Source organism: Dasypus novemcinctus, chromosome 6 (assembly GCF_030445035.2).
Source record: "Dasypus novemcinctus isolate mDasNov1 chromosome 6, mDasNov1.1.hap2, whole genome shotgun sequence".
Lineage (NCBI taxonomy): Eukaryota > Metazoa > Chordata > Mammalia > Cingulata > Dasypodidae > Dasypus > Dasypus novemcinctus.
The window spans coordinates 23134790-23157796 of record NC_080678.1 but is presented as its reverse complement, the minus strand read 5'-3'; the positions used below and the strand labels follow the sequence as shown (position 1 = coordinate 23157796).

The following is a 23007-nucleotide window of genomic DNA, read 5'->3' as shown; positions in this document are numbered from 1 at the left end:
GATTAAAATTAACGACAGTGCTCACTGAGTGCCAGAATAAGATATATTAGCCTAATGATTTTTAGGATATCATTGTGAAGAAGATTGGAAGAAAAAACTAGTCTGTTTTTAAGATGGATTTTCAGTTTGAAAGGCTGTTGTCCTTTTTTCTATGCTGTAATCTGGAATTATTCTAATTGTCTCTCATTGCTATCCCCTTCTCTCTATTACTTCTTTCCCTCCTTCTCTCCTTCCCTTCATCCATCTATCCCCTCTCTTTTTCCTTCTCTTCTCTTACAAGCTATTCTGCATTAAAAAAAGATGGACAGAGACTTTCAACTTTGGTAAAGAGAGGTGAACTAGTAGAAGCAAAACCTGCCAGGCCAGTTACTGTATACAGTCTCTCCCTTCAAAAATTCCAGCCACCATTTTTCACATTAGGTAAGAAGTTTGCTTTCATTTGTATTTACATGTATCTTTATTTCGTATTTGACTACTTTAATGTAGTTTTAAAACATCAGTAGAAAGTTGACAATTTAAAAAAATTTGATTTTAAGGAAGTTTAGAATTTGCTAACACAGTCCTTTTTTTTTTTTTTTTAAGTATACATTTTATTTTTTCTTCCCCTCCCCCTCCCTCCCCCTGCTGTTTTTGCTGTGTCCATTTACTGTGTGATCTTCTATATCTATTTCTCTTTTTTATCTTCTCATCTTTCTCTTCTAGGATTCACCGAGATTTGGTCCTGGGGACCTTCGATGTAGAGAGAGTTTCTCTGTCAATTGCGCTACCTCAGTTCCTGGTCTCTACTGCACTTTACCTTGACTCTCCCCTTCATCTCCCTTTTGTTGCATCATCATCTTGCTGCATGACTCACTTGTGCAGGCACTGGCTTGCTGCACAGGCACTCAGCTTGCCATGCAGGTGCTGGCCCGCCGTGCAGGCCCTCGGCTCGTCATGCAGGCCCTTGGCTTGTCATACAGGCACTCGGCTTGCCATACAGGCACTCGGCTCGCCATGCAGGCACTAAAGCTCACCACATAGGCACTGGCTTGCTGCGCAGGCACACTTTCTCTTCTTTTTCACCAGGAGGCCCCAGGGATTGAACCAGGTCCTCCCATATGGTAGATGGAGGCCCTATCACTTGAGCCACATCTACTTCCCATAATACATTTCTGATAACACATTTATAAGGTATTTATAGCTATAGGAGGTTCAGAAATGCCTTTCTAAATAGGTTGAGTTTTTTATATATTGTGTTATGTTACCTTACTGTAAAGTTGGAAGAACAATTTCTAAAATCTCTATGGAGAAGTATATATACTTTCAAAAATTCTATACTTTATAATCTTATGTACATTTTTCCCCCATCTTGGCTAGTACTGAATGGTTTATGTTCCATTTTAGGGTTGGCATTAATTTTGTCTTTTTTAAAATAAAGCATTTTTAGTTTTTGGACATGACATGCTGAGCAGAATGTTTTGCCTATTTCTATTAAAGATCTTGGAAATATGGAAAAAAATGGGTAAGGCAGAAATGTATTCTTGAATACACAGTTGAATTTTAATTTAGCTTATCAATTTGAATTTATCTATAACCCATATTTGAAATAAATATAAAAACCAAAAAGGTTTAGAAATTTTGTGATTTTCCTGGCTGCAGAAGTTGCTGAAGTGAAGAACAAACATGAGCTGTGAAGAATCAAAAGCTATAGTTCATCTTAATCTTTAGGCTTAAACTGACCCTACCCTTCATTTTATGATGCATGCTAGATAGACTTCTCTAGAGAAATAATTTCCCCAACTTTTTTCTCTAAACTTCGTTGCTTTATTCCATGGACATTATTATTTAGTATTAAGTTCCTATAGAATGTGGACAGTTGAAAAAAGAAGTTACTCCTTTTCTTAAGTTTCCTGATTCTAAAATAGTTGGCAGATAATGGAAAAACACACTTAAAAATGTGTTCCTCTATTTCATGGAAGTGCAGCAGATGGGTTGGCAGAATAGATACTATCTTTGAAAGTAATAAAAACTTAAAAATTTTTAAATTGCATAAAAGTCAAAAGTACTTAATTTTGGGGAAGAGGATGTGGCTCAAGTGATCGGGCTTCCGCCTATCATATGGGAGGATCCGGGTTTGATCCCTGGGGCCTCCTGGTAAAAAAAAAAAAAAAAGAGAAAGTATGCCTGTGAGGCAAGCCAGTGCTTGCACAGCGAGCGAAAGCCAAGTGGCCACACAAGTGCCTGCATGGTGAGCCGAGTGCCTGCGTGGCAAGCTGAGTGTACACGCAAGTGCCCACACAGTAAGCCAGTACCTGCGCAGCAAGCTAAGTGCCCGCATGGTGAGCCAGTGCCCGTGCAAGTGAGTCATGCAGCAAGATGATGATGCAACAAAAGAGAGACAAAGGGGAGAGTCAAGGAGAAGCGCAGCAGAAACCAGGAACTGAGGTAGCTCAGGTGACAGGGAACCTCTCTCCACATCAGACGTCCCCAGGGTCGAATCTCAGTGAATCCTAGAGGAAAAAAACTGAGAAGAGAAGACAAAAATAGAAATAGATACAGAAGATCACACAGTGAATGGACACAGACAGCAAAAACAGTAGGGCGGAGGGAGGGGGAAAAAAGTACTTAATTTTGTTGACTAAAGATTGAAATAGACCAAGAGTTGTCTTTTACCAATGTCAAATATAATGCCAGAACACTAGCACACCTATATTTGATCCTAGTACTCAGTTTTTATCTCAGTAGTGGCCTCCAACCTTGAGCTGATTAAAAAAAAAACAAATTAGAATCCCTAAGTGGTGAGTTTTAATTCCCCCAAATGACTTTGTGTGCAAAGACTAGAAACAGCTGGAGTGTATCCTTTTGTGTGAAAGTGTTGCAGCTCTTATCAAAAGATCTTGTTGATGAATAAAAATAACAGAATAGTGATTTTTCTCTAGTCCCAGAGTAATGATGCTTCAAGAATGCACCACCTTGACCAGCCCTGCTCTAAACCAATAAACTTTCATTATACTAAGTGTTAAGATGCTTAGATATACATTGAGTTTTGGGACATTTTGTGATTTCCTCACAATTATTTCCAAGACAAGATTTAAATATGCTGAGCTCTCCATGTATTGCATTACCCATACATAATTCCTGACACTTTAAAAAGGTTTTTTTTTTTTAATTGTTGTGTTTTTTGAGCACACAAATCTGAAAATGCTTCAAAAATCTGTGGCTTATGACAGCAAAACTGAGAATTCTAACCATTTAAAACCTATTAAATGAACAAGGCTGAAGTATTAAGGTATGACTTGCCAGTTAATTTAAAATGTGTTCATGAATTTCTGCTGTTTGCTTTCTCCACACTCTGACTTCTCAATCTCACAAACACATATGCTACTGGATGAATAATTTATGCTTTAGCACATAAATATTTTATCACTCAATTGTTTGCACAGTACATTTTTACATTTGTTAGGGGCATCATTTCTATGTAAAGTGGATTTCATAGAAGGTTGGCAATTTACTATGTCACTGTTAAAATTCCAGATGTTGAATGTGGAGGAGGTTTTTATATCAGAAGCTTGGTCAATGATATTGGCAAAGGTAAGCATGAAAATGGATTATGAATTATCATTCAGAGAGTAATTTTCCTGTTTTTGATCAGAAGAGGGAATTTTCTGTTTTCCATGTCTCTAAATACTGGCCTTAGGAAGTAAACTCTTGCTGCCATCAGCTTTAGAAGCATTGTAGGTTTATGGCATGCAGTTATCAGCATCAACAGCTGCAGTGACATTCTTCTAATGAGAGAGAAGATGAGAAAGAGAGGAACAGAAAATGGAGCCGGCAATAATGAATGTTTGGGCCAAGATTAGTTGTAGGCACAAAATATCTTAAATCGGAGCAGGGATCAGAACGAAATATTTATACTTCCTTCTAAAAGTTTTCATTGGTACAAATCAAAATTTTTAAAACCTGGAAGCCAGAGTCATACAAACAGCCAGGAAGCTGCAATTCTAACCCTGCTGTTTTCTGGCAGTTGTGACCCTGGATAGGTCTAATTGCCTCATCCAAAAATGAGGATATTTACTTCATGGGGTTACTTCATGGGTTAAAACAAGAACACTGTATATGAAAGTTCTTTGTAGACTTTAAAGCTATTTGTAAGGTGAGTTTTTAAGTATTTTGCTTCTTAATTGCAATGGTCTTGGTTCTTAAGTTGGGTTATTATTAAAATTACACTTTAGAGGTAGTTTTGAGAGGTTTAAATCAAGTTCTGCTATTTGAAAATTATAGATTATAAAATACTGAATCATTTATCTTGTGGATTTTTTTTCACCGTTTGTTGTGGTAGAACTCTCCTCCTGTGCCAACGTGCTGGAGCTGACCCGAACCAAACAGGGACCATTTACGCTAGAAGAACATGCCCTTCCTGAAGACAAATGGACAATTGATGACATTGCACAGTCTCTTGAGCATTGCTCATCTCTTCTCCCACCAGAGTTCTCACTTAAAAAATCAAAACCTGAGGAATCTAAAGAACAGGTTTTGAGCTGTGAATATATCACACTAAATGAGATGAAGGGAGAAGATGTAATTAAGACATTTTAAGATTGACCTGGCATTGTCATCATTTCCTGGTTGACATTTGAAGGCTGCGTATAGAATGACAAGCTACATGCAAGAGAAAAACAATTACTTCTGACATTTTTGCATGAAGAAAAGTGTCTATTGTTTACAATTTCTGTAGGGTGCACATCATCTGCTATACATTATAAATGACCTTGCAGTTCAGTTCTTGCTGTATTATGGACTGTTCTTTTGGCATGTTTTTATGTTGTTAGATTGGATTTGGGATAATTAACTTCCAGGTTTTAATATCCCTTCAAAGTCTTTTTCTTTGAAAATATTGAACAAATTTTCTAATCAAAGAAAGAAGAAATAGAGAACTACATATTCATAAGAGTGAATGTAATTTAGTTCTTTAACTTCATTTTGGCTGCCTGGTGGTTTTGCATTGCATTGAAATTCTGTTTTTAACTATGTTCGAAATGGCATTATTTAACTTTCTTATGTTTTGGTGAGTTTATTATTTAGACCATTTCTTTTATAAGACTGTGTTTATCTAGTAATAGCTGTGTTTGTTTAGATCTTGGAAACAAGCTTTCATAATAAATATTTATAAGTTAACCAAATTTTAGAACACAAATGTTTAATTAAATTCACTTCTACTCTACCATTAGAGTAGAGAACAGTTCCTATGGTTTATATTTTGGCAACTATGAGATCTTTTCCTGATAATTCCATGAATACAGTTGACTAGTTTGTACCAAGTTACTAAATAACATATATTTTATTTAAACTAATGATTGTGTCTTCAGTTTTTCTCAAACATTTTCACTCAGGTAGCCTACTGAAAGTTCTGTATCCCTCTTTATCGTTGTCTTGAAAGCATAGTCACCCACAAAATAGTAAATTTCACATTTAATAGTGCTTCATATTTTTTGTTATGGGAGAGTAACGTATGAAATTGGTCTGAACAAAGTTCAGATCCCTCTTTGTTCAAATATAGCTTTAAAGGAAGAATCATTAAAATTTTTGTAAAATAGGGGTTTTTGGCTTTTATGTGATTTTCTTTTAAAGGTGGTTGTCTACTTAAACCTCTAACTCAAAAATTTTAACCATGTTAAACTACACTGGTTTTATTTGTAGTTAATTTATTGTAAACTCAATATAAAAAGTTATAGGCTTCAGCAGAGTATCTTCAGCATATTAGCAACATATTTTAAATGAAAATAGTAAAACTAATGCTTAGTATGATCCAGAAAATTATAAGAAAAAGAGTTTGATATTGCAGTGCATTAATATAATACATACCGTACACACAAAGTTTTGAGTCAAAAATTGACAGTTTTTCTTATACCCATGAATGATGACAGTGGCTGCCTATAAGAATGGGACAAGTTATAGTATATCTTCATGCATTGCCAGTTAAGGTCTAAAAATAGGAATATTTATATTTTAGAAAACAGCTGAAGCATTTCTGCTTTATTTCTCAACTTTAAAATTAACATGTATAATTTACTAATGGAGATGAGTAGAGATTATTTGGAAAGACAAGTGACTTTTTTAAAATAACCATTTTTTTTTTAAGATTGAAAATAGTGAAAAAAATTCCTTTTTGGAATTTTTGGTCCACATAATTGTACTCTTAAGGCACCTAAATCTTTAATTGAGTAACTTTTTCATTTGATATTATCTAATCCTTAATACTTTTTGATATGACTATTTTAATCTTATTAAATCATACTCATATATTATAATTTATTTAAACCATTTCCCTATTGCAAAATACATTGTTTTCAACATTATTAGGGTAAATTCCTGTGACAAGGATTATTAAATGGAATGATATTAGTAACTTTAGGGTTAATATGTTTGCCTTATTTCTTTCCCACAGAGTTGCAAGATTTTATAGTGCTACCATTTTAGTATATCAGTTTCACTTAGATTTTACAACTTTGGGTGGGGTTTTTATATATTACTGTTAATTTAGTAAGTGTAAGAGAGAGTTCAAAGTTGCTTTAGTTTTTCTTTGATTTCTAGTAATGGAGAACATTTTTCCATATTTTAATTTGCTATTACTTTGTGCTTCTGTGTAACTTGTCTGTATAATTTGTTCACTTACGTAAAGAAATGTCATGGTTTCTTTAAATACTTGAAAACATTCTTTATACAGTAAATACTTCAAATTTTTCATTTTTGCTAACTAAATTTACTAATTTTGTTAATTCTCCCCCTTTTGCAGTTGTCAGATTCATGACTATGAATAACATTTAATGAAACTTAAATATATTACTCATAATTCTTATGAACAGCTGAAACTGATCAAGATGCTCTGAGAAGTTGAGAACTCATCCACAAAACTGATTTTTTTCCTGAGAGTCTGGTATTTAAGTATCAATTTTTTTAAAAAAATTTTAACCCAAATATTAAAGTATCTGTGCCCTATATATTGATATTTCTAGATACAGAGTTTTATGACATAATAAGTTTGTTTAACTGGTAACAAAAAGATATATTAATAATTAATTCCTGAAAATGTTTCAACTTGGAACATCACCGATCATTTCTTTTTTTTTTTTCAATTTTTGTATTTGAAAATTAAAAATCCACTTCCATCTATTCTATTCCTCTCTCCCCCACCCCTCAGGGCCCACAGTGACAACCAAACTTCACTGCTTGAAGGACCAGATTCATAGACACTTGAAACAATGCTGAGGACCTGACACAACTAGACTGTCCTCATCCATTGGGAGCCACCAATGCTCTTGAGAGGCACCCTTCCCTCTGAGAATATCAGGCCTACCCAGGATGGGGGTGCACCTTCCCATTCATTGTACGGTTCTCCACCCAGTGATATAACACACTATGACAAGATGAGCACTCACTCCCTAGAAGCTTGCCTCTACAAGATGTCCCCCATTAAGTACCTTAAACAAGTAACCCTTCCTGTATCTGTGCCCTATATATTAATATTTCTAGACATAGAGTTTCATGACATAATAAATTTGTTTTACTGGTAACAAAAAGATGTATTAATTAATTCCTGAAAATGTTTCAACCTGGAATATCACAAATCATTTCATTTTGACGTTTATTTTTTCGTGTTTCTGAAAAATAATGTCTTAATTTAAAAGTTGTCAAAATGGTCATGTATTTCTTTATTTATGGTTTAAAAATACATGAGCATTAAAGTAATAAACATTTGCTCTCTACTAATTCAAAATTGTGGAACTTGAATAAGGGCCAAACTCAAATTTTCCAACACTAACTAGATTTTTTCTTCTTAAATACTTGAATTAATAAAAGCTACTAACCCACCATTGGAAATGATTTATTATATAAGAAAAAGATGCTTTGTATCAGGTCTTCAGTATATTATATGCCCCTCTGACTAGTTTGAAATTTGTGTCAGACTTAACAATAGATACTCAGAGGTTCAATTAGGTGGTGAATTATTTTACTGCAAAGGAAGAAAATAAATTACCTTATATCATGATGTATATAATAGAAAAACTGTGATTCAAAAAGCACTCTAAAATGTTGAAACATTTTAACAAAGGAAGATAATAGATGTGAGGTTTATGCACTGAAATGATTGTAATGACCTTGTAGTTAAATTTAAATAGAAAGCTTGTCTTGAAAACGATTTCTTTCTCTAAGGTATGTGAGAGCAGCTCTAGCTGGACTAATCATTCATTAAACATCATTGAATCAGTAATGCCTTCATATTTTCAACTTGTGAGTTAAATTCTGTTTTGAACAGGAATATCTTCAGACTGCTTCAGATTACCACCAGGAAGAGTGAAGTTAGAAAGTACTGTTTTGCTTTTCTTATCCATAATACTTAAAATGTAACATTAAAATTACATCCTTCTATATAAATTATTTTTGTCTCTACCGCTTTTTGACCTTAGGAAAATCACTTAATCTTTTTGTGCTTTAGTTTTCTCACCTTTAAAATGAAGGGCACAGACTAAGAACCTTTTCAGCATGAAACTAGTAGGCTTCTAAATATAGGTAATTTGTGGTTATTCTGCTCAGGACCTGTTCTTCATGAACACAAATATTCATAACTTTCATCAGCTCTGGAAAATTCCCATCTTTTATCTCTTTGAATGTTGCATATCTCCCTTCTGTTGTTTTAATTTACTATTTTTTTTTTAAGATTTTAAAATTATTTAATTTTTTTTGGTGTAATCACATTTTTTTTCTTCTTTATTTTCTTTTAAATGTTACATTAAAAAAATAAGAGGTCCCCATATACCACCCATCCCACACGCCCCACCCCTCCCACATCAACAATCTCTTCCATCATTGTGACACATCCACTGTACCTGGCGAGTACATTCTGGAGAACCACTGCACTGCATCGACAGTGGTCCACGTTATAGTCCACACTCTCCCCCAGTCCGCCCAGTGGGCCGTGACAGAACATACAATGTCTAGTATCCATCCCTGCAGCACCACCTAGGACAATTCCAAATCCTGAAAATGCCCCCACACCATATCTCTTCTTTCTCCCTACCATCAGCAGCCACCATGGCCACCCTCTCCACATCACTACTACAATTTCTTCCCTTACTAATCATGCTATTTCCCCAGCAGAGCACCAGTAAGTCCACTCTAATCCATACTCTATTCCTCCATCCTGTGGACCCTCGGATGGCTATGTCCAGTCCCCCTGTACATCAAGAGGGAGCCTAGATTCCACATGGATGATGGATGCAATTCTCCTGCTTGCAGCTGTAGGGACTCTTGGCTCCCTGGTGTGGTGGTTGACCCTCTTCACCTCCCTGTCAGCTGGCCAGGGTAAGTCCAAGAAACCAGAGGGTAGGAGCTACAAGTCTGCTAAGGCCCAGGGCCTGGCTGTCACATGGACAGTTCAGAGTCTGAGTATTTATTTCAATGAATATTGTATTTTTTTATTTCTTAGAACATCAGCCTTACCACCACCACCACCCCCCCTGCAACCCAAATCTGCCTCTTTTTTGAATATGTGTTCTCTTATTTTGTTAGGGCTTCAGGGCTTCAGTGTGTGTGTATATTCTTTTAACGTTTTATTAACATTTAATATACACCCAGAAAATTGCACATATAAATGTACACAGTGAATTTTTACAAATCACACATCTGTAACCAGTATCAAATAAGAAAACAGAACATTGCTTGTCCCCTAGGAAGCCTTCTAGAAACACTCTTCCAGTCACTAGCCACCATACCTGTACCTCGGTGCCCAGGATAACCACTCTTCTGACTTGTAACAGTGTGAATTATTAGTTTTGTCTGCTTTTGTACTTCAAATAAATAGAAACATATAATATATACTCGTTTATGTATGGCTTCTTTTGCTCAACATTATGCTTATGAGGTTCTTATTGTTGCGTATGGTCATAGATCATTCCCATTGTTTACTATTCCATTGTGTGAATGTACCACCATTTTTCCATTTTACTGAATAATGCAAACTTGATTAGCTTCCAGTTTTGACTGTTTTGGTAGTGCCTTATTAACAATCTCATATGTATCTTGATGAACATATATACACATATATATTGGATATAGCTAAGAGAGCAGTGTGACACATTGAAGTTCTTTCTCTTTTTTAAGATTTATTTTGTATATTTATTTATTTCTCCCCACTCCTGTTGTTTGTGCTCATTGTGTCTGTTCATTGTGTGCTTGTCTTCCTTTTTTTAGAGGCATCAGGAAGTGAACCCGGGACTTCCCATATGGGAGGGAGGTGCCTCATCACTTGAGTCACCTCTGCTCTCTGCTTTGTTATGTCTCTTATTATATTTTCCTCCTTGTGTCTCGTTGCGTTAGCTCACCACACCAGCCTGTCATGCCAGCTCATTGTCTTGCTCATCTTCTCTAGGAGGCACTAGGAACCAAACCTGGGATCTCCCATGTGGTAGTTGGGAACTCAGTCACTTAAGTCAATCCTCTTCCCTGAACTTTTTTTTTTTGAATCTCAAAAGATTATTTTCATAAACTAATCTATTCCTGTGGGTGTGGAACCCTTTGATTGCATTAGATTCACTTTAGATACTTGATTAGATTGCTTTTTTTGAATCCCGAAAGATTATGTTCTTAAACTAATATATTCCTGTGGATGTGGTATCCTTTGATTGCTTTAGATTCACTTTTTTTTTTTTTAAGATTTATTTTATTTATTCCTCTCCCCTCCTCCCCCACTCCCCTTTACCCCACCCCTATTGTCCGCTTTCTTGTGTACATTCACTGTGTGTTCTGCGTCTGCTTGCATTCTTCGCGGCACTGGGAATCTGTGTCTCTCTTTGTTGCATCATCTTGCTGCATCAGCTCTTCATGTATGTAGTGCCACTCCTGGATGGGCTGTGCTTTTTTCACATGAGGTGGCTCTCCTTGCGGGGTGCACTCCTTGCACATGGGGCTCCCCTATGCAGGGGACACCCATGCATGCCATGGCACTCCTTGTGCATGGCAGCACTGCGCATGGGCCAGCTCACCACATGGGCCAGGAGGCCTTGGGTTTGAAACTTGGATCTCCTATATGGTAGGCAGACACTCTATCAGTTGAGCCACATCCACTTCCATTGATTCACTTTAGATACTTGATTAGATTGCTTTAAAAAAATTTTTTTAACTTATCCCTCCATTCCCCAGATGGTTCTCTTGTCTATCTGCTCATTGTTTGCTTGCCTTTTCCAGGAGGCAGTAGGAACCAAACCTGGGACCTCCCACAGGAGAGATGAGTGCCCAATGGTCTGAACCACATCCCCCTGCAGGCTGCTGCATCTCCTGGCTTGTGGTATCTGCTCATTTAGGTGTCTGCTTATTGTGGCAGGGTACGGGCGTCTAGCTCTTTGTAGTGGGTATGGGCATCTAGCTTATTGTGGCGGGTGCAGGCATCTACTTGTCTTATTTAGGAGGCACCAGGACCCGAACCTGGGATCTCCTGTGTGGTAAGCAGGTGCCCACCTGGTTGAGCCACATCTGCTTCCCAATTAGTTTGCTTTTGTTTGGACTACATCAATGAGGTGTGACTCAGTTTGAGTCTGCACCCTCTTGCTGGGTCATATTAATGGAGACAGGAGACAGGAAAAGGGAGCTCTGCCATTTTTTTTAAAGATTTGTTTACACACACCCCTCCCCCCCATTGTCTGCTCTCTGTGTCCACTCACTGTGTACTTCTGTGTCTGCTTGTCTTCTCTTTAGGCAGTACTGGGAACCGATCCTGGGACCCTCTGGAGTGGAAGAGAGGTGTTCAGTCTCTTGCGCCACCTCAGCTCCCTGGTCTGCTGCACTCTTATCATCTCTTCTCTGTGTCTCTTTTTGTTGCATCATCTTACTGCGCTAGCTCTCTGCTTGGATCATCACTCCTGATCAGGCCAGCCTCCTGTGCAGACTAGCACTCCGCATTGTCTAGCTCTCTGCTTGAGCCAGCTCACTGTGTGGGCCAGCTTGCCTTCACTAGAAGGCCCCAGGAATTGAAGCCTGGACTTCCCATATAGTAGACGGGAGCCCAATCACTCGAGCCACATCCACTTCCCAGCTCTGCCATTTTTGATCCTGCCATTTGAGAGAGGACTCAAGGATCACTAGCAACCAAAGTGTAAGCATGAAGCGCCTGAGAGGCTGGGCCCACGGAGCAGCTCAGTGCTGAAGAGATGAGTCATATGCCTGATAGCCCACAGCTGAACTTGGAAAGTGGAGCAGCAGACTGAGAGAAGATAGCTGGAAAGAGATAGGCTCTGTGTCAGGTTGTCTACCGCTGAGCTCCAGGAGATGGTAGATTCTGGAGGGGAAGGCAGGGACCTTAGCAGAGATTGGCCACTACATGGCAAGACACCAGGATCACCAGTGGTTGACTTTGGTGAAAAAGCATCTCTGATGGTCCTTTGACTTGGATGTTTCATGGCCTTGGAACTGTAAACTTTTACCCTAAATAAAATCCCTGTTATAAAACCCAACCCATTTCTGGTCCTTTGCATCAGTAGCCCTGTGGCAAACTAAGACAAGCAGTATCTAGGTCATATGGTTTAGATAAGTTTGGCTTTAGTAAATACTGGTAGCAATTTCTCAAAGTTATTGTATTAGTAGTTTTTGGTTTTTGTGTTTTTTTTAATCCCCTCTCTACCCCACCCTGGTTGTTCCACATCTTCATCAGGACTACATATTTTAGATTTCCATTTTAGCCATTTAATGGGTGTTCAGTTCACATTGTGGTTTTAATTAGCTTTTCTCCAATTTCTTAGGGTTTTGATTTCTTATATATATTTTTTAGTCATTTGTATTCAGTTATCTGACATTCTTATAGGGTAAGGTCTAATATTGTTTGTTGAATCTACTAATTCTCAGACATAATACATTATATCCTTTTGTCTTACAAACTTGGATTATAAATTAATTCAGAGTGACTTTATATATAGGAATCTTGTAGGCCTGTGTTGACAGTGTCTAGAGAGGTTTGGGGATTGTCTCTGCTAGGCACACCAGGGAATCACTGTTCCAAAACCTGATCATAAATAATTTGTTGTTTTTGTGCTGTTTAGTTTTTTAATCTAAACCAGTCCAGGAAATCTTCTTTGGTTTTTGTCTTGTATTTGTGGTTTTCTGGTCTACCACGTGTAGGCCTTGAGGGTACCAGTTTTATGTCTGTATGTGAGGTGTCACAATTCTAAAGCCACATCTCAAGAAATGAAGGCCTAGGCTCCGCATTCAGTGGATTCTGATCCCTGGTGAATTTCCCTTCCTCCCTTTCTCCCTCACTCCTTCCCTCCCTCCGTCTCTTCCCAGGGATTGAACCCTGGACCTCTTATGGGCAAAGCAGGCACTCAGCCACTGAGCTACACTCGCTCCGCTTATGTTTCTTTTTTAGTCAGGCTTATATACAACAAAATTCACCATTTTAAAGTGTATAGTTCCATGAATTTTAGTAAATGTATAATAACCATGAACACAATGAAGATAATAGAACATTTCCCAGGAAGTTACTTGTTGCCCTTTAGTAATCAGCCCCCTCTCCTCTGTACCCCCCAAAGCCTGGCAACTGTTACTATGATTTCTGTCCCTATAGTTTTGCCTTTCAAGGAATGTCATAAAATTGAATCATAAAGTTTGTAGTCTTATTTTTGACTTCATTTAATCTAAAACTTTTGAGATTCAGTCATGGTGGATACATCAGTAGCTCTTTTCTGTTGCTTTCCATTGTATGGATATACCATTTTGCTTATACATTAACCAATTGATGGATATCTAAGTTGCTTCCAGTTTGGTGCCATTATGAATAAAACCACTATAAACATTCATGTATAAGTCTTTGTGTAGATAAATGTTTTCTTCTTTAGAGCGTGGTATTGTGTCATACAGTAAGTATATGTTTTACTTTTTAAGAAATTGCCATATTGTTGTCCAGAAATGCAATGCCATTTTGTGTTCCTTCTAGCAATATATAAAATTTCCAATTGTTTCACATCCTTGGCAGCACTGTGGTATTAGAAGTCTTTATAATGTATTCCCTTTTAGTAAAGGTAAAGTGATATCTTATGGTTTGAATTTGCATTTCCAGAATGAACAATGACATTGAATATCTTTTCATGTGCTTATATATTCTTTAATGAACTGTCTGTTCAAACTTTTGCCTATTTTTTTCATTGGATTGCATATAAATTCCAATTTCAGCTTTTTAAAAAAAGATTTATTTATTTATTTATTTATTTCTCTCTCCTTCCTCCCCCGCCCCCCACCCCGGTTGTCTGTTCTCTGTGTCTATTTGCTGCGTCTTCTTTGTCCGCTTCTGTTGCTGTCAGTGGCACGGGAATCTGTGTTTTTGTTGCGTCATCTTGTGTGTCAGCTCTCCGTGTGGGCGGCGCCATTCTTTCGCGCTGGGCGGCTCTCCTTACGGGGCACACTCCTTGCGTGTGGGGCTCCCCTGTGTGGCAGGGCACTCCTTGCGTGCATCAGCACTGCTCATGGGCCAGCTCCACATGGGTCAAGGAGGCCCGGGGTTTGAACCGCAGACCTCCCATGTGGTAGATGGACGCCCTAACCACTGGGCCAAGTCTGCTTCCCAAGCAATATTTTTTGTAAATACTATCCTCTCTCCATTAAATTAACTTGGCACCTTTGTTGAAAATCACTTGACGAAATTGTACAGCTATATGGGTTGTCTCTTCTTTTCCATTAATTTTTATATTTCTCAGTATACCAATATCACACACACTCTTTTTTTAAAAAAATTGGTATAAGACCTTGGTTTTATTTTTTTTAATTAATTTTTATTGTGGTAATGTATATATAGCACAAAATTGCCCATTCTAACCATTTTTAAGTGTACACTTCAGTGGTATTAATTATATTCACAATGCTATGCTACCATTACCACTGCTCTTTCATTCCTGATGTTCATAATTTGTGTTATCTCTTTTTTATTTTATTTATATTTCATATAATCAACTTTTATCTATATTTCACTATTTTTCTAATTTCTTTTTTCACATATACATTTAAGTTCATTATTTCTTTCCTCTGTTAGCTTTTAATTTGCTTTTCTAGCTTTTCAGGTGCAAACTTGTGTCAGTGATTCAAGAATTTTCTTCTTTTCTAATATAAACATTTAGTACTGTCATGTTTTCTTTGAACGCTACTGCTGTGAATTCAATTTAACGTATTTTAAAATTTCCTTTATGATTTTTGCCTTTACCCATTTCTTCTTTAGAAATTTCCTGTTTAATTTCCAAATATTGGAGGATTTTCCAGATATAGGTCTCTTAATTGGTTTCTCTTTTCATTCCATTACCATCATAGAATGGAAATACATGAACATAAAATGAACGATGTCAACTTTTATACATTTATTGAGACTTATTTTATGATCCAGAAATGGTCTTATTGGAATATGTTACATGTTCACTTAAATATAATATTTTTCTTCTGCTCTTGGGTGGATTGTTCTATAAATGTCACTTAGGTCAGGTTGGGTGACAGTGTTGTTCAAGTCTTCTATAACTTTACTGATTTTTTAAATCCACTTCATCTATCAATTACAGCAAGAGAAATGAAGTCTTCAACTATAATGGTGGATTTATGTATTTCTTCTTTCAGTTCTATCACTTGTTGATTTATGTATTTTGAAGCATTATTTTATATATATATATGATTATGTCTTCTTGATGAATTAACCTCTTTATGGTCATGTAATGTCCCTTTTCATCCCTGGTGGTATTTATTTTTCTGAATTCTAAATTAAATAAAAAAAAAAAGCCACTCCAGCTTTTTTTGTGCTGTGCGGTTTTGTTTTTTAATTTTTTTCAATTAGAGAACAATCATGTATAATGCACAGAATTCTCATACATCACCCCTCCACCAACACCTAACATTGTTGTGAAATATTTATTACGAATAATTAAAGAATATGATTAGACTGTTACCACTAACTATGGTCCATAGCATAAACTTAGTACATTTTTTCCATATATTACCTATTATTAACACTATGTGTTAGTATTGCACGTTTGTTATAGTTCATGAGAGAAAACTCATATTTGTACTAAACACGGTCCATTTTCCACCACATGGTTCACTGTGTTATACAGTTCTATGCCTTGTACAGTCTATCCAAAGTGTACCCTCCTCATTGGCTCTCACACTCATCCAAGAGTTGTGCAGCTGTAGACTCTCTCGTTTCCCTGGTGTGGTGGTTGACTATCCTTACCTCCCTGTTAGCTGACCTGGGTAAATCCAACGAATCAGAGAGTAGGTGATGCAACTCTGCTGAGGCTCAGGGCCCAGCTGGCACATAGACAGTCCAGAGATTCAAGTCTCCTGAGCATACACCAACCCCAGTCTCAGCCACAGGTTCAGTAAAACTGACAGAAGAGGCTATAGCTGCAAGCAGGAGAATTCTACCCACCAGCCATGTGAGATCTAATTCCACTCTCGATTTAGTGGTGGAGTAAATATCGCCATCCCAGGATGGAAGAATATAGTATGGACTAGAGTGGACTTGCTGGTATTCTGCTATAGAATTATTATGACTCTAGCAATGGAAGAAATTATATCATTGATGTGAAGACAGTGGCCATGGGAGTTGCTGAAGGCAGGGAGAGGGAAAAGGAGGGTGATATGGGGGCATTTTCGGGACTTGGGGTTGTCCTCAATGATACTGCAGAGACAGATGCAGGACATTATATATTCTGCCATAACCCACTGAACTGCCTGGGAGAGAGTATAAACTATAACATAAACTATAATCTATGCTGTGTAGCAGTGCTCCAAAATGTACTCATCAAATGCAATGAATGTACCACACTAATGAAAGTTGTCAATGTGGGAGGTGTGGGGGTGTGGGGAGTGGGGCATATGGGAACCTCCTATATTTTTTAATTTAAGATTTTTATGTAATTTATGTATCTTTGAAAAGATAATGAAAGAAAAAAGAGTTGTGCAGTTATCACCCCAGTAAAACTTTGAGTGTTTTCCTTAGTCCAAAAGAAAAAAATTCCATAACCCCTATTATTGACCATTTAGTGTTGATATAGTACTTTCTTTGGCATTGATGTAAGAATAGTACAATTTGCTGTTAACTATAGTGCATAAGTTACATTAATTGCATTTTCCCCATAAATCACTATATTCTTGCCACCCCGTAATCTAGTTCATAGAAGAACATTCTTCTATTTGTACTATTAACCATAATCCTCATCCATCTCTGGGTTCACTGTTATTCAGTCCCTAGATTATTCTCTAGCTTTCTTTCAATTGACCTTTACATTGCTAGACTACCCCTTTCAGCCACAATCCATTTTATAAAGTATCCATGTTAGTTAATACTCACCCTAATGTGTTACCTGAACTCTATCCATTTCTACACGTTTACAGTCAATCTAATAGAAAATTCTACATAAAATGAGCATTAGTACCCCTCTCAGTCCTCATCCTATCTTGTAGTAACCTGTAGTCTAGGCTTTTACTCCATATGCTTATTCTTCATATTTAGTTCATATTAATGAGACCATATGATATTTGTCCTTTTGTGTCTGGCTTATTTCACTCAAGGTTCACCCATTTTACCATATGTGTCCCAATTACATTTCTTTTTACAGCAGCATAGTGTTCCATCATATGTATATACCACATACTTAGGGTTTTTTTTAAGTGCTTGTCTTATAGTTCTAACATTTGAGTCATATCTAACTCTAGTTCTATTGGTTGCTTTGTCACTTTATTTTTTATTTGTCTTTTTATCTTCATCTTTTTATTTCCTGCTTGACTGTGTGCATTTTTTTCTTTTTTATTGAATGCCAAATATTGCATAAAAATAGACTAAGATAGACAGTATTTACATCCAGAAATGGGGAGGTTGGGGTAGTCTAGTCAGTGGTAAAGTAGGTTTGGCAAAGTTCATGGATTCCTATCTCCACATCCTCACTCAGACTTGTTATTTTCTGTTTTGTTAATAATAGCCATCCCAGTGTGTGTGAGATGGTATCTCATCGTGGTTTTCATTTGCATATCCCAGACGGCTAATGATGTTCAGCATCTTTTTATTTATTGCCCATTTGTATGTCTTCTTTGAAGAAAGATCTATTCAAGTCCTTTGTCCATTTTTAAATTTGATTGTCTTTGTTGTTGATTTGTAGGCATTTTTAATATATTCTGGATATTAAATCCTTATCAGTATTTCCATCCTTTCAGTTGTCTTTTTATTTTCTTGATAGCCTCCTTTGGTGCACATAAATTTTTAATTTCAGTGAAGTACAATTTATTTTTTATGTGTGCTGTTCGTGGTTTTGGTGTAATGGCTAAGAATCAATCACCTAATACAAGGACCTGAAGATATTTCCCTATGTTTTCTTCTAAGAGTATATTGTTTTTGCTCTTATATTTAGGTCATTGATCAATTTTGAGTTAATTTTGTATAAAATGAGAGGTAGAGGTCCACTTTAATTTTTTTGGATATTGATACCCAGTTTTCCAAGAAACATTTGTTAAAGATTCTTCTGGATTTCCTCTTTATAGGACCATGTCATCTGAAAATAGGGATAGTTTTACTCTTCCTTTTCAGTTTGGATGCCTTTTATTTCTTTTGCTTGCTTAGTTGCTTTGGCTGGAACTTCCAGGTTAAAGTTGAATAGCAATGGTGATAATAAGCATCCTTGTCTTGTTCCTCATTTTGTGGGGAAGGTTTTCAGTCTCACCATGGAATATGATGGTAGCTGTGGGTTTTTCATGTATGTCCTTTATCATGTTGATGAAGTTCCCTTCTATTCCTAATTTTCTAAGTGTCTTTATCAAGAAAGGGTGCTGGATTTTATTAAAAACATTTTCTACATCAATTGAGATGGTCGTGTATTTTTTTCATTCTTATTAATGTGGTATATTTCAGTGATTAAATTTCTGTTGTTAAACTACCCTTTCATTCCTAGGGTAAATTCCTCTTGATCATAATACATAATCCTTTTGATGTACAGTTGGATTTGCTTTCCCTTTTTTTTTTTTTTTGAGGATTTTTCCATCTGTATTCATAAAGGGTATTGGTCTAATTTTCTTTTCTTGTGGTATCTCTATCTGCCTTTGGTATTAGTGTGATGCTGACCCCATAGAATGAATTAAGAGTCTTCCCTAGTCTTCACATATTTGGAGGAGTTTGAAAAGGATTGGTGTTAATTTTTCTTTGAATCTTTGGTAAAATTCACCAGTGACACCATCTGGCACTGGAATTTTCTTTGTTGGGAGGTTTCTTGTTATTGCTCTGCTGAGATCTTCTGTTTCTTCTTGGGTCAGTTTACATATTTGTATGTTTATAGGAATTTGTCCTTTTCATCTAGGTTGACTAGGTGATTTTATTTCATATAATTTATTATATTGTTAAATATACACAAGGTACCTACCACACAGGAAATAATGTATGACATACAAAACAAGTCTTGCGATATTGTCCACGCCTTTAAAAAGCTTTCACTTACTTCACTTGGCAACTCAGGTAATGTACATGTAAAAAGTTAAGTAGTAGTACAAGGCAATACATAGCATCAATGGTGAGTGGTATTGCCAAAAAGTGCTATAAATGTTTAATTGAGCAATAATTCATTTCTGATTAACTCTTACTGAAAACAGAGAATACAGGATGCCCAGTGGTCAGGAGAGCTGCATAGAGAAGGAAGGCCTTGAGTAATACTCAAAGGGTTAAGAAAGGAGAGTAGTTTTGGAGGGGAAAATAGTTCCAGCAAAGATAGCACAGTACAAGGTACATTCAAAGTGTATTGAAGAGACTGATCTAAATGGAGAGGAAGATTTGTATTGGTATGAGGTTGGGAAGGCAGGTTGGTATTCCATCATTTATCATCTTAAAAGCCAGAATTGAGTAAAATTTCAGAGGAAGGACTGGTTTCGATGGGAGCTTTATATAAGAAAATTATCCAGGCAATGACGTGTGGTAAGAACTAAAGAGGTAGAAATTGGAAGCAGTTACAACTGAATGTGGGGAAACAGACTTTGGCCCAGTGGTTAGGGCGTCCGTCTACCTCATGGGAGGTCCGCCGTTCAAGCCCCGGGCCTCCTTGACCCGTGTGGAGCTGGCCCATGCGCAGTGCTGATGCGCGCAAGGAGTGCCCTGCCACACAGGGGTGTCCCCCTCATAGGGGAGCCCCACGCGCAAGGAGTGCACCCATAAGGAGAGCCGCCCAGCCCCAAGGAGGGAGCAGCCTGCCGAGGAATGGCGCCGCCCACACTTCCCGTGCTGCTGACGACAACAGTAGCGGGCAAAAGAAACAAGACGCAGCAAAAAGACACAGAAAACAGACAACCGGGGGAGGGGAGGGGAAGTAAATAAATAAAAATAAATCTTAAAAAAAATAAAATAAAATAAAAAAACAACTGAATGTGGTGCAGTAATCCAGGACTGAAGTTTAAAAAAAAAAAATTCTACCTTGAGAACTATCCGATAGTCAATGTGAGAGATAGTTTGAAAGAATATTGATGGTATTCAGTGATTTATTGAATAATTGAGGGCCAGGGAATTGGAGGAAAAGATGATTAGCAATAATCACTAAACAGTTTTTCTTAAAGGGAATGAAGGTGAATTTTTGTTTGACAGTAACATTTTCATAGGCATTGGGTAGTTGGCACCGTTGTCTCTGATAATGGTAACCACCAAGCTTGTTCTTGTAACAGCCATGAGTTCTGTAACCAAACAATGAGTCACTCATAGAGGAGCATACCTTTTCAGTTCCCTCCAAAGTGTCTGGCATATAATAGGTGACTAACTAGATTGGTCTCTAGTTGTTTCCAGTTAGTATTTGAAATATTAAATGAGGCCCATGGTTAAGAGCACGGGCTCTGGCATTGTAGGCTTTCTCAGTCCTACTGCTTATCATCAGCTGTTAACCTCAGGCAAGTTAATTAACTCTTTTGAGCCTAGGTTTCCTCATTTATAAAGTAGGGTGTTATATTAGTCAGCCAAAGGGGTGCTGATGCAAAGTACCAGAAATCTGTTCTGTTCTGTTTTGTTTTTGTGGCAAAGCTGTTTATTCTCATCTCCCAGTTCGCAGTTGGAGGTCAGGGAGTGGCCCAACCCCGGGCACCATGTTGGTTTTTAAAAAGGTATTTATTTGAGCTAAAAACTTACAGTTACAAGGCCCTAAAGAGTCCAACTCAAGGTGCCATAAGAGGTATTTCCTCACCCAAAGTCTGTTGCCCTTATGGAAGCAAGATGGTGGGCGATGTCTGCGAGGGTTCAGCCTTCCTCTCTCAAGGCTCCATGATTCCAGTTCCTTCAGAACTCAGCAATAGGCTGGAGGGCTCTTTTCTTTCTGGGCCTTTTTAGTTGATCAGGGCTCTAGTCTCTTCAGCTGCAAACTACCAGGCAAATGGCTTATTTCTCTCCTGGGCCACAGGATCCTCTTCTGTGTCTATGGAACTTGCTTCCTCTTATTTTGTGTATCTGCTTCTGTATGTCTGTTTCTGTGTGTCTCCTTGATTATCTGTTTATATAGCTCACCAAGGGGTTGGGGACTCAAAGCTGCCCTAATGATATGATTGAATCAAAGCCCTAATCTTGATGTAACCAAGCAAACGTAAATCCTTTGAATTTAAATCAATTAAAGGGTATCATGCCCAAAGGAACAGACCAGTTTACAAATATAAGCAATATTCACTTTTGGAATTCATAAAAAATATCAAACTGCCACAAGTGTAAATAGTATCAACTCTGTAAAATTCTGAAGCCTAAATTAGCCTATTCAAATAAAATGCTTAGCATGAGTCTTAATATGTAGTAAATACCTAAACTGACCCAAGAAGAAATAGAGGATCTCATCATACCAATAACAAGACAGATATTGAGTCAGTAATTTAAAAATCTTCCAACAAAGAAAAGTCTAGTACCAGATAGAGGTTTCTAACCAGAAGCAAATTCCATGTACCTGATTTATATGCAAAAGGAAAAATACAAATCTGAAATTCTCTTGGCTCATGGACTTAAATTATACATTTCAAAGATGCTTTAGAAGATAGTTTTAAAAAATATTTTGTATTCAAGAAGCTGTGAGTTTACAAAACAATCATGCATAATGTACAGAGTTCCCATACAATAAATAGCCCTCCACCAACACCTTACATTGTTGTGGAACATTTGTTACAGATTTTAAAAGAACATGACACAAGAGAACCAGCAAGATAGGGACGGAGTAAGGAGCTCCTAGAGTCAGCTACTGCTACAGGGAAGTTAGTAAACACCCAGAGTTCTCTGGAGCTAGCTGGAGCTCCTGTTTGGGGGCTCCAGGAGACTAGAAGAGCATCCTGCAACATCCTTGAAGGAGTGGAAAGAGGAGACTGCCCATCCTCAAAGAAGACTCATAAGTAGAGCGCTCCATGCTTCTTTCCATCCAGATCAGATTGCAGCTCTAGTCTAGGTTCCAGTGCCACCTCCAGCAGGGAGGAAGCTGCGGAAACCTGCGCCAGCCTCTCCTCTCTGGGAAATTACCAGCCAAGCTGTGGAGGCTGGTGATCATCCTGCTCTGGTGGCACGAGCTGCCCCAGGAGCTATTCTGTGGCTGAATTGGAAGCTCCATTTCCCAGAAACAGGAGGAGGAGATGGTTGACTGCCAATTTCAGCTACTGATTGGTAGACTTGCCTGGGAATAGCTGGGGTGTGAACCAGCCCAAGTCAGAAAGAGGGCAATGGCCGCCATTTTGACTCCACCTCCAGCCTGAAGGGAAGCCAGGCTGACTGAAACTTTCAATGTTGGCAGGAATCAGTTTCTTTCAATTAGATCGGCCTGCAGCCCTAGCCTAGGCTTCAGCCTGGCCTCTGGCAGGGAGGAGGCTGAGGAGCCCTGCACCAGTCTATATAGATAACTGCAGGTAACTTTGGCTGGCATAGACTGAAAATCAGAAGTCTACCAACTACGGTCATCTTGGACCCGCACTGCATACATTGTTGCCCACACCTACAACTCCATCCCCACCCCAGGCAGGGGAGAAAGGGATGTGAAA

General features: G+C 37.7%; 1 protein-coding gene across 1 annotated transcript in view; it reads left to right on the top strand.

Annotated features, from left to right (window-relative positions):
• TRUB1 (TruB pseudouridine synthase family member 1) overlaps positions 1-8412 on the top strand; it is a 49562-nt gene extending 41150 nt beyond the window's left edge. Inside the window, exons 6-8 of the mRNA XM_058298328.1 lie at positions 281-420; positions 3514-3570; positions 4319-8412. Of these exons, the coding sequence (XP_058154311.1) occupies positions 281-420; positions 3514-3570; positions 4319-4575 (454 nt within the window). The 3' untranslated portion in view covers positions 4576-8412. The remainder of the gene's footprint in view (positions 1-280; positions 421-3513; positions 3571-4318) is intronic.
• Positions 8413-23007: the final 14595 nt, after the last annotated feature.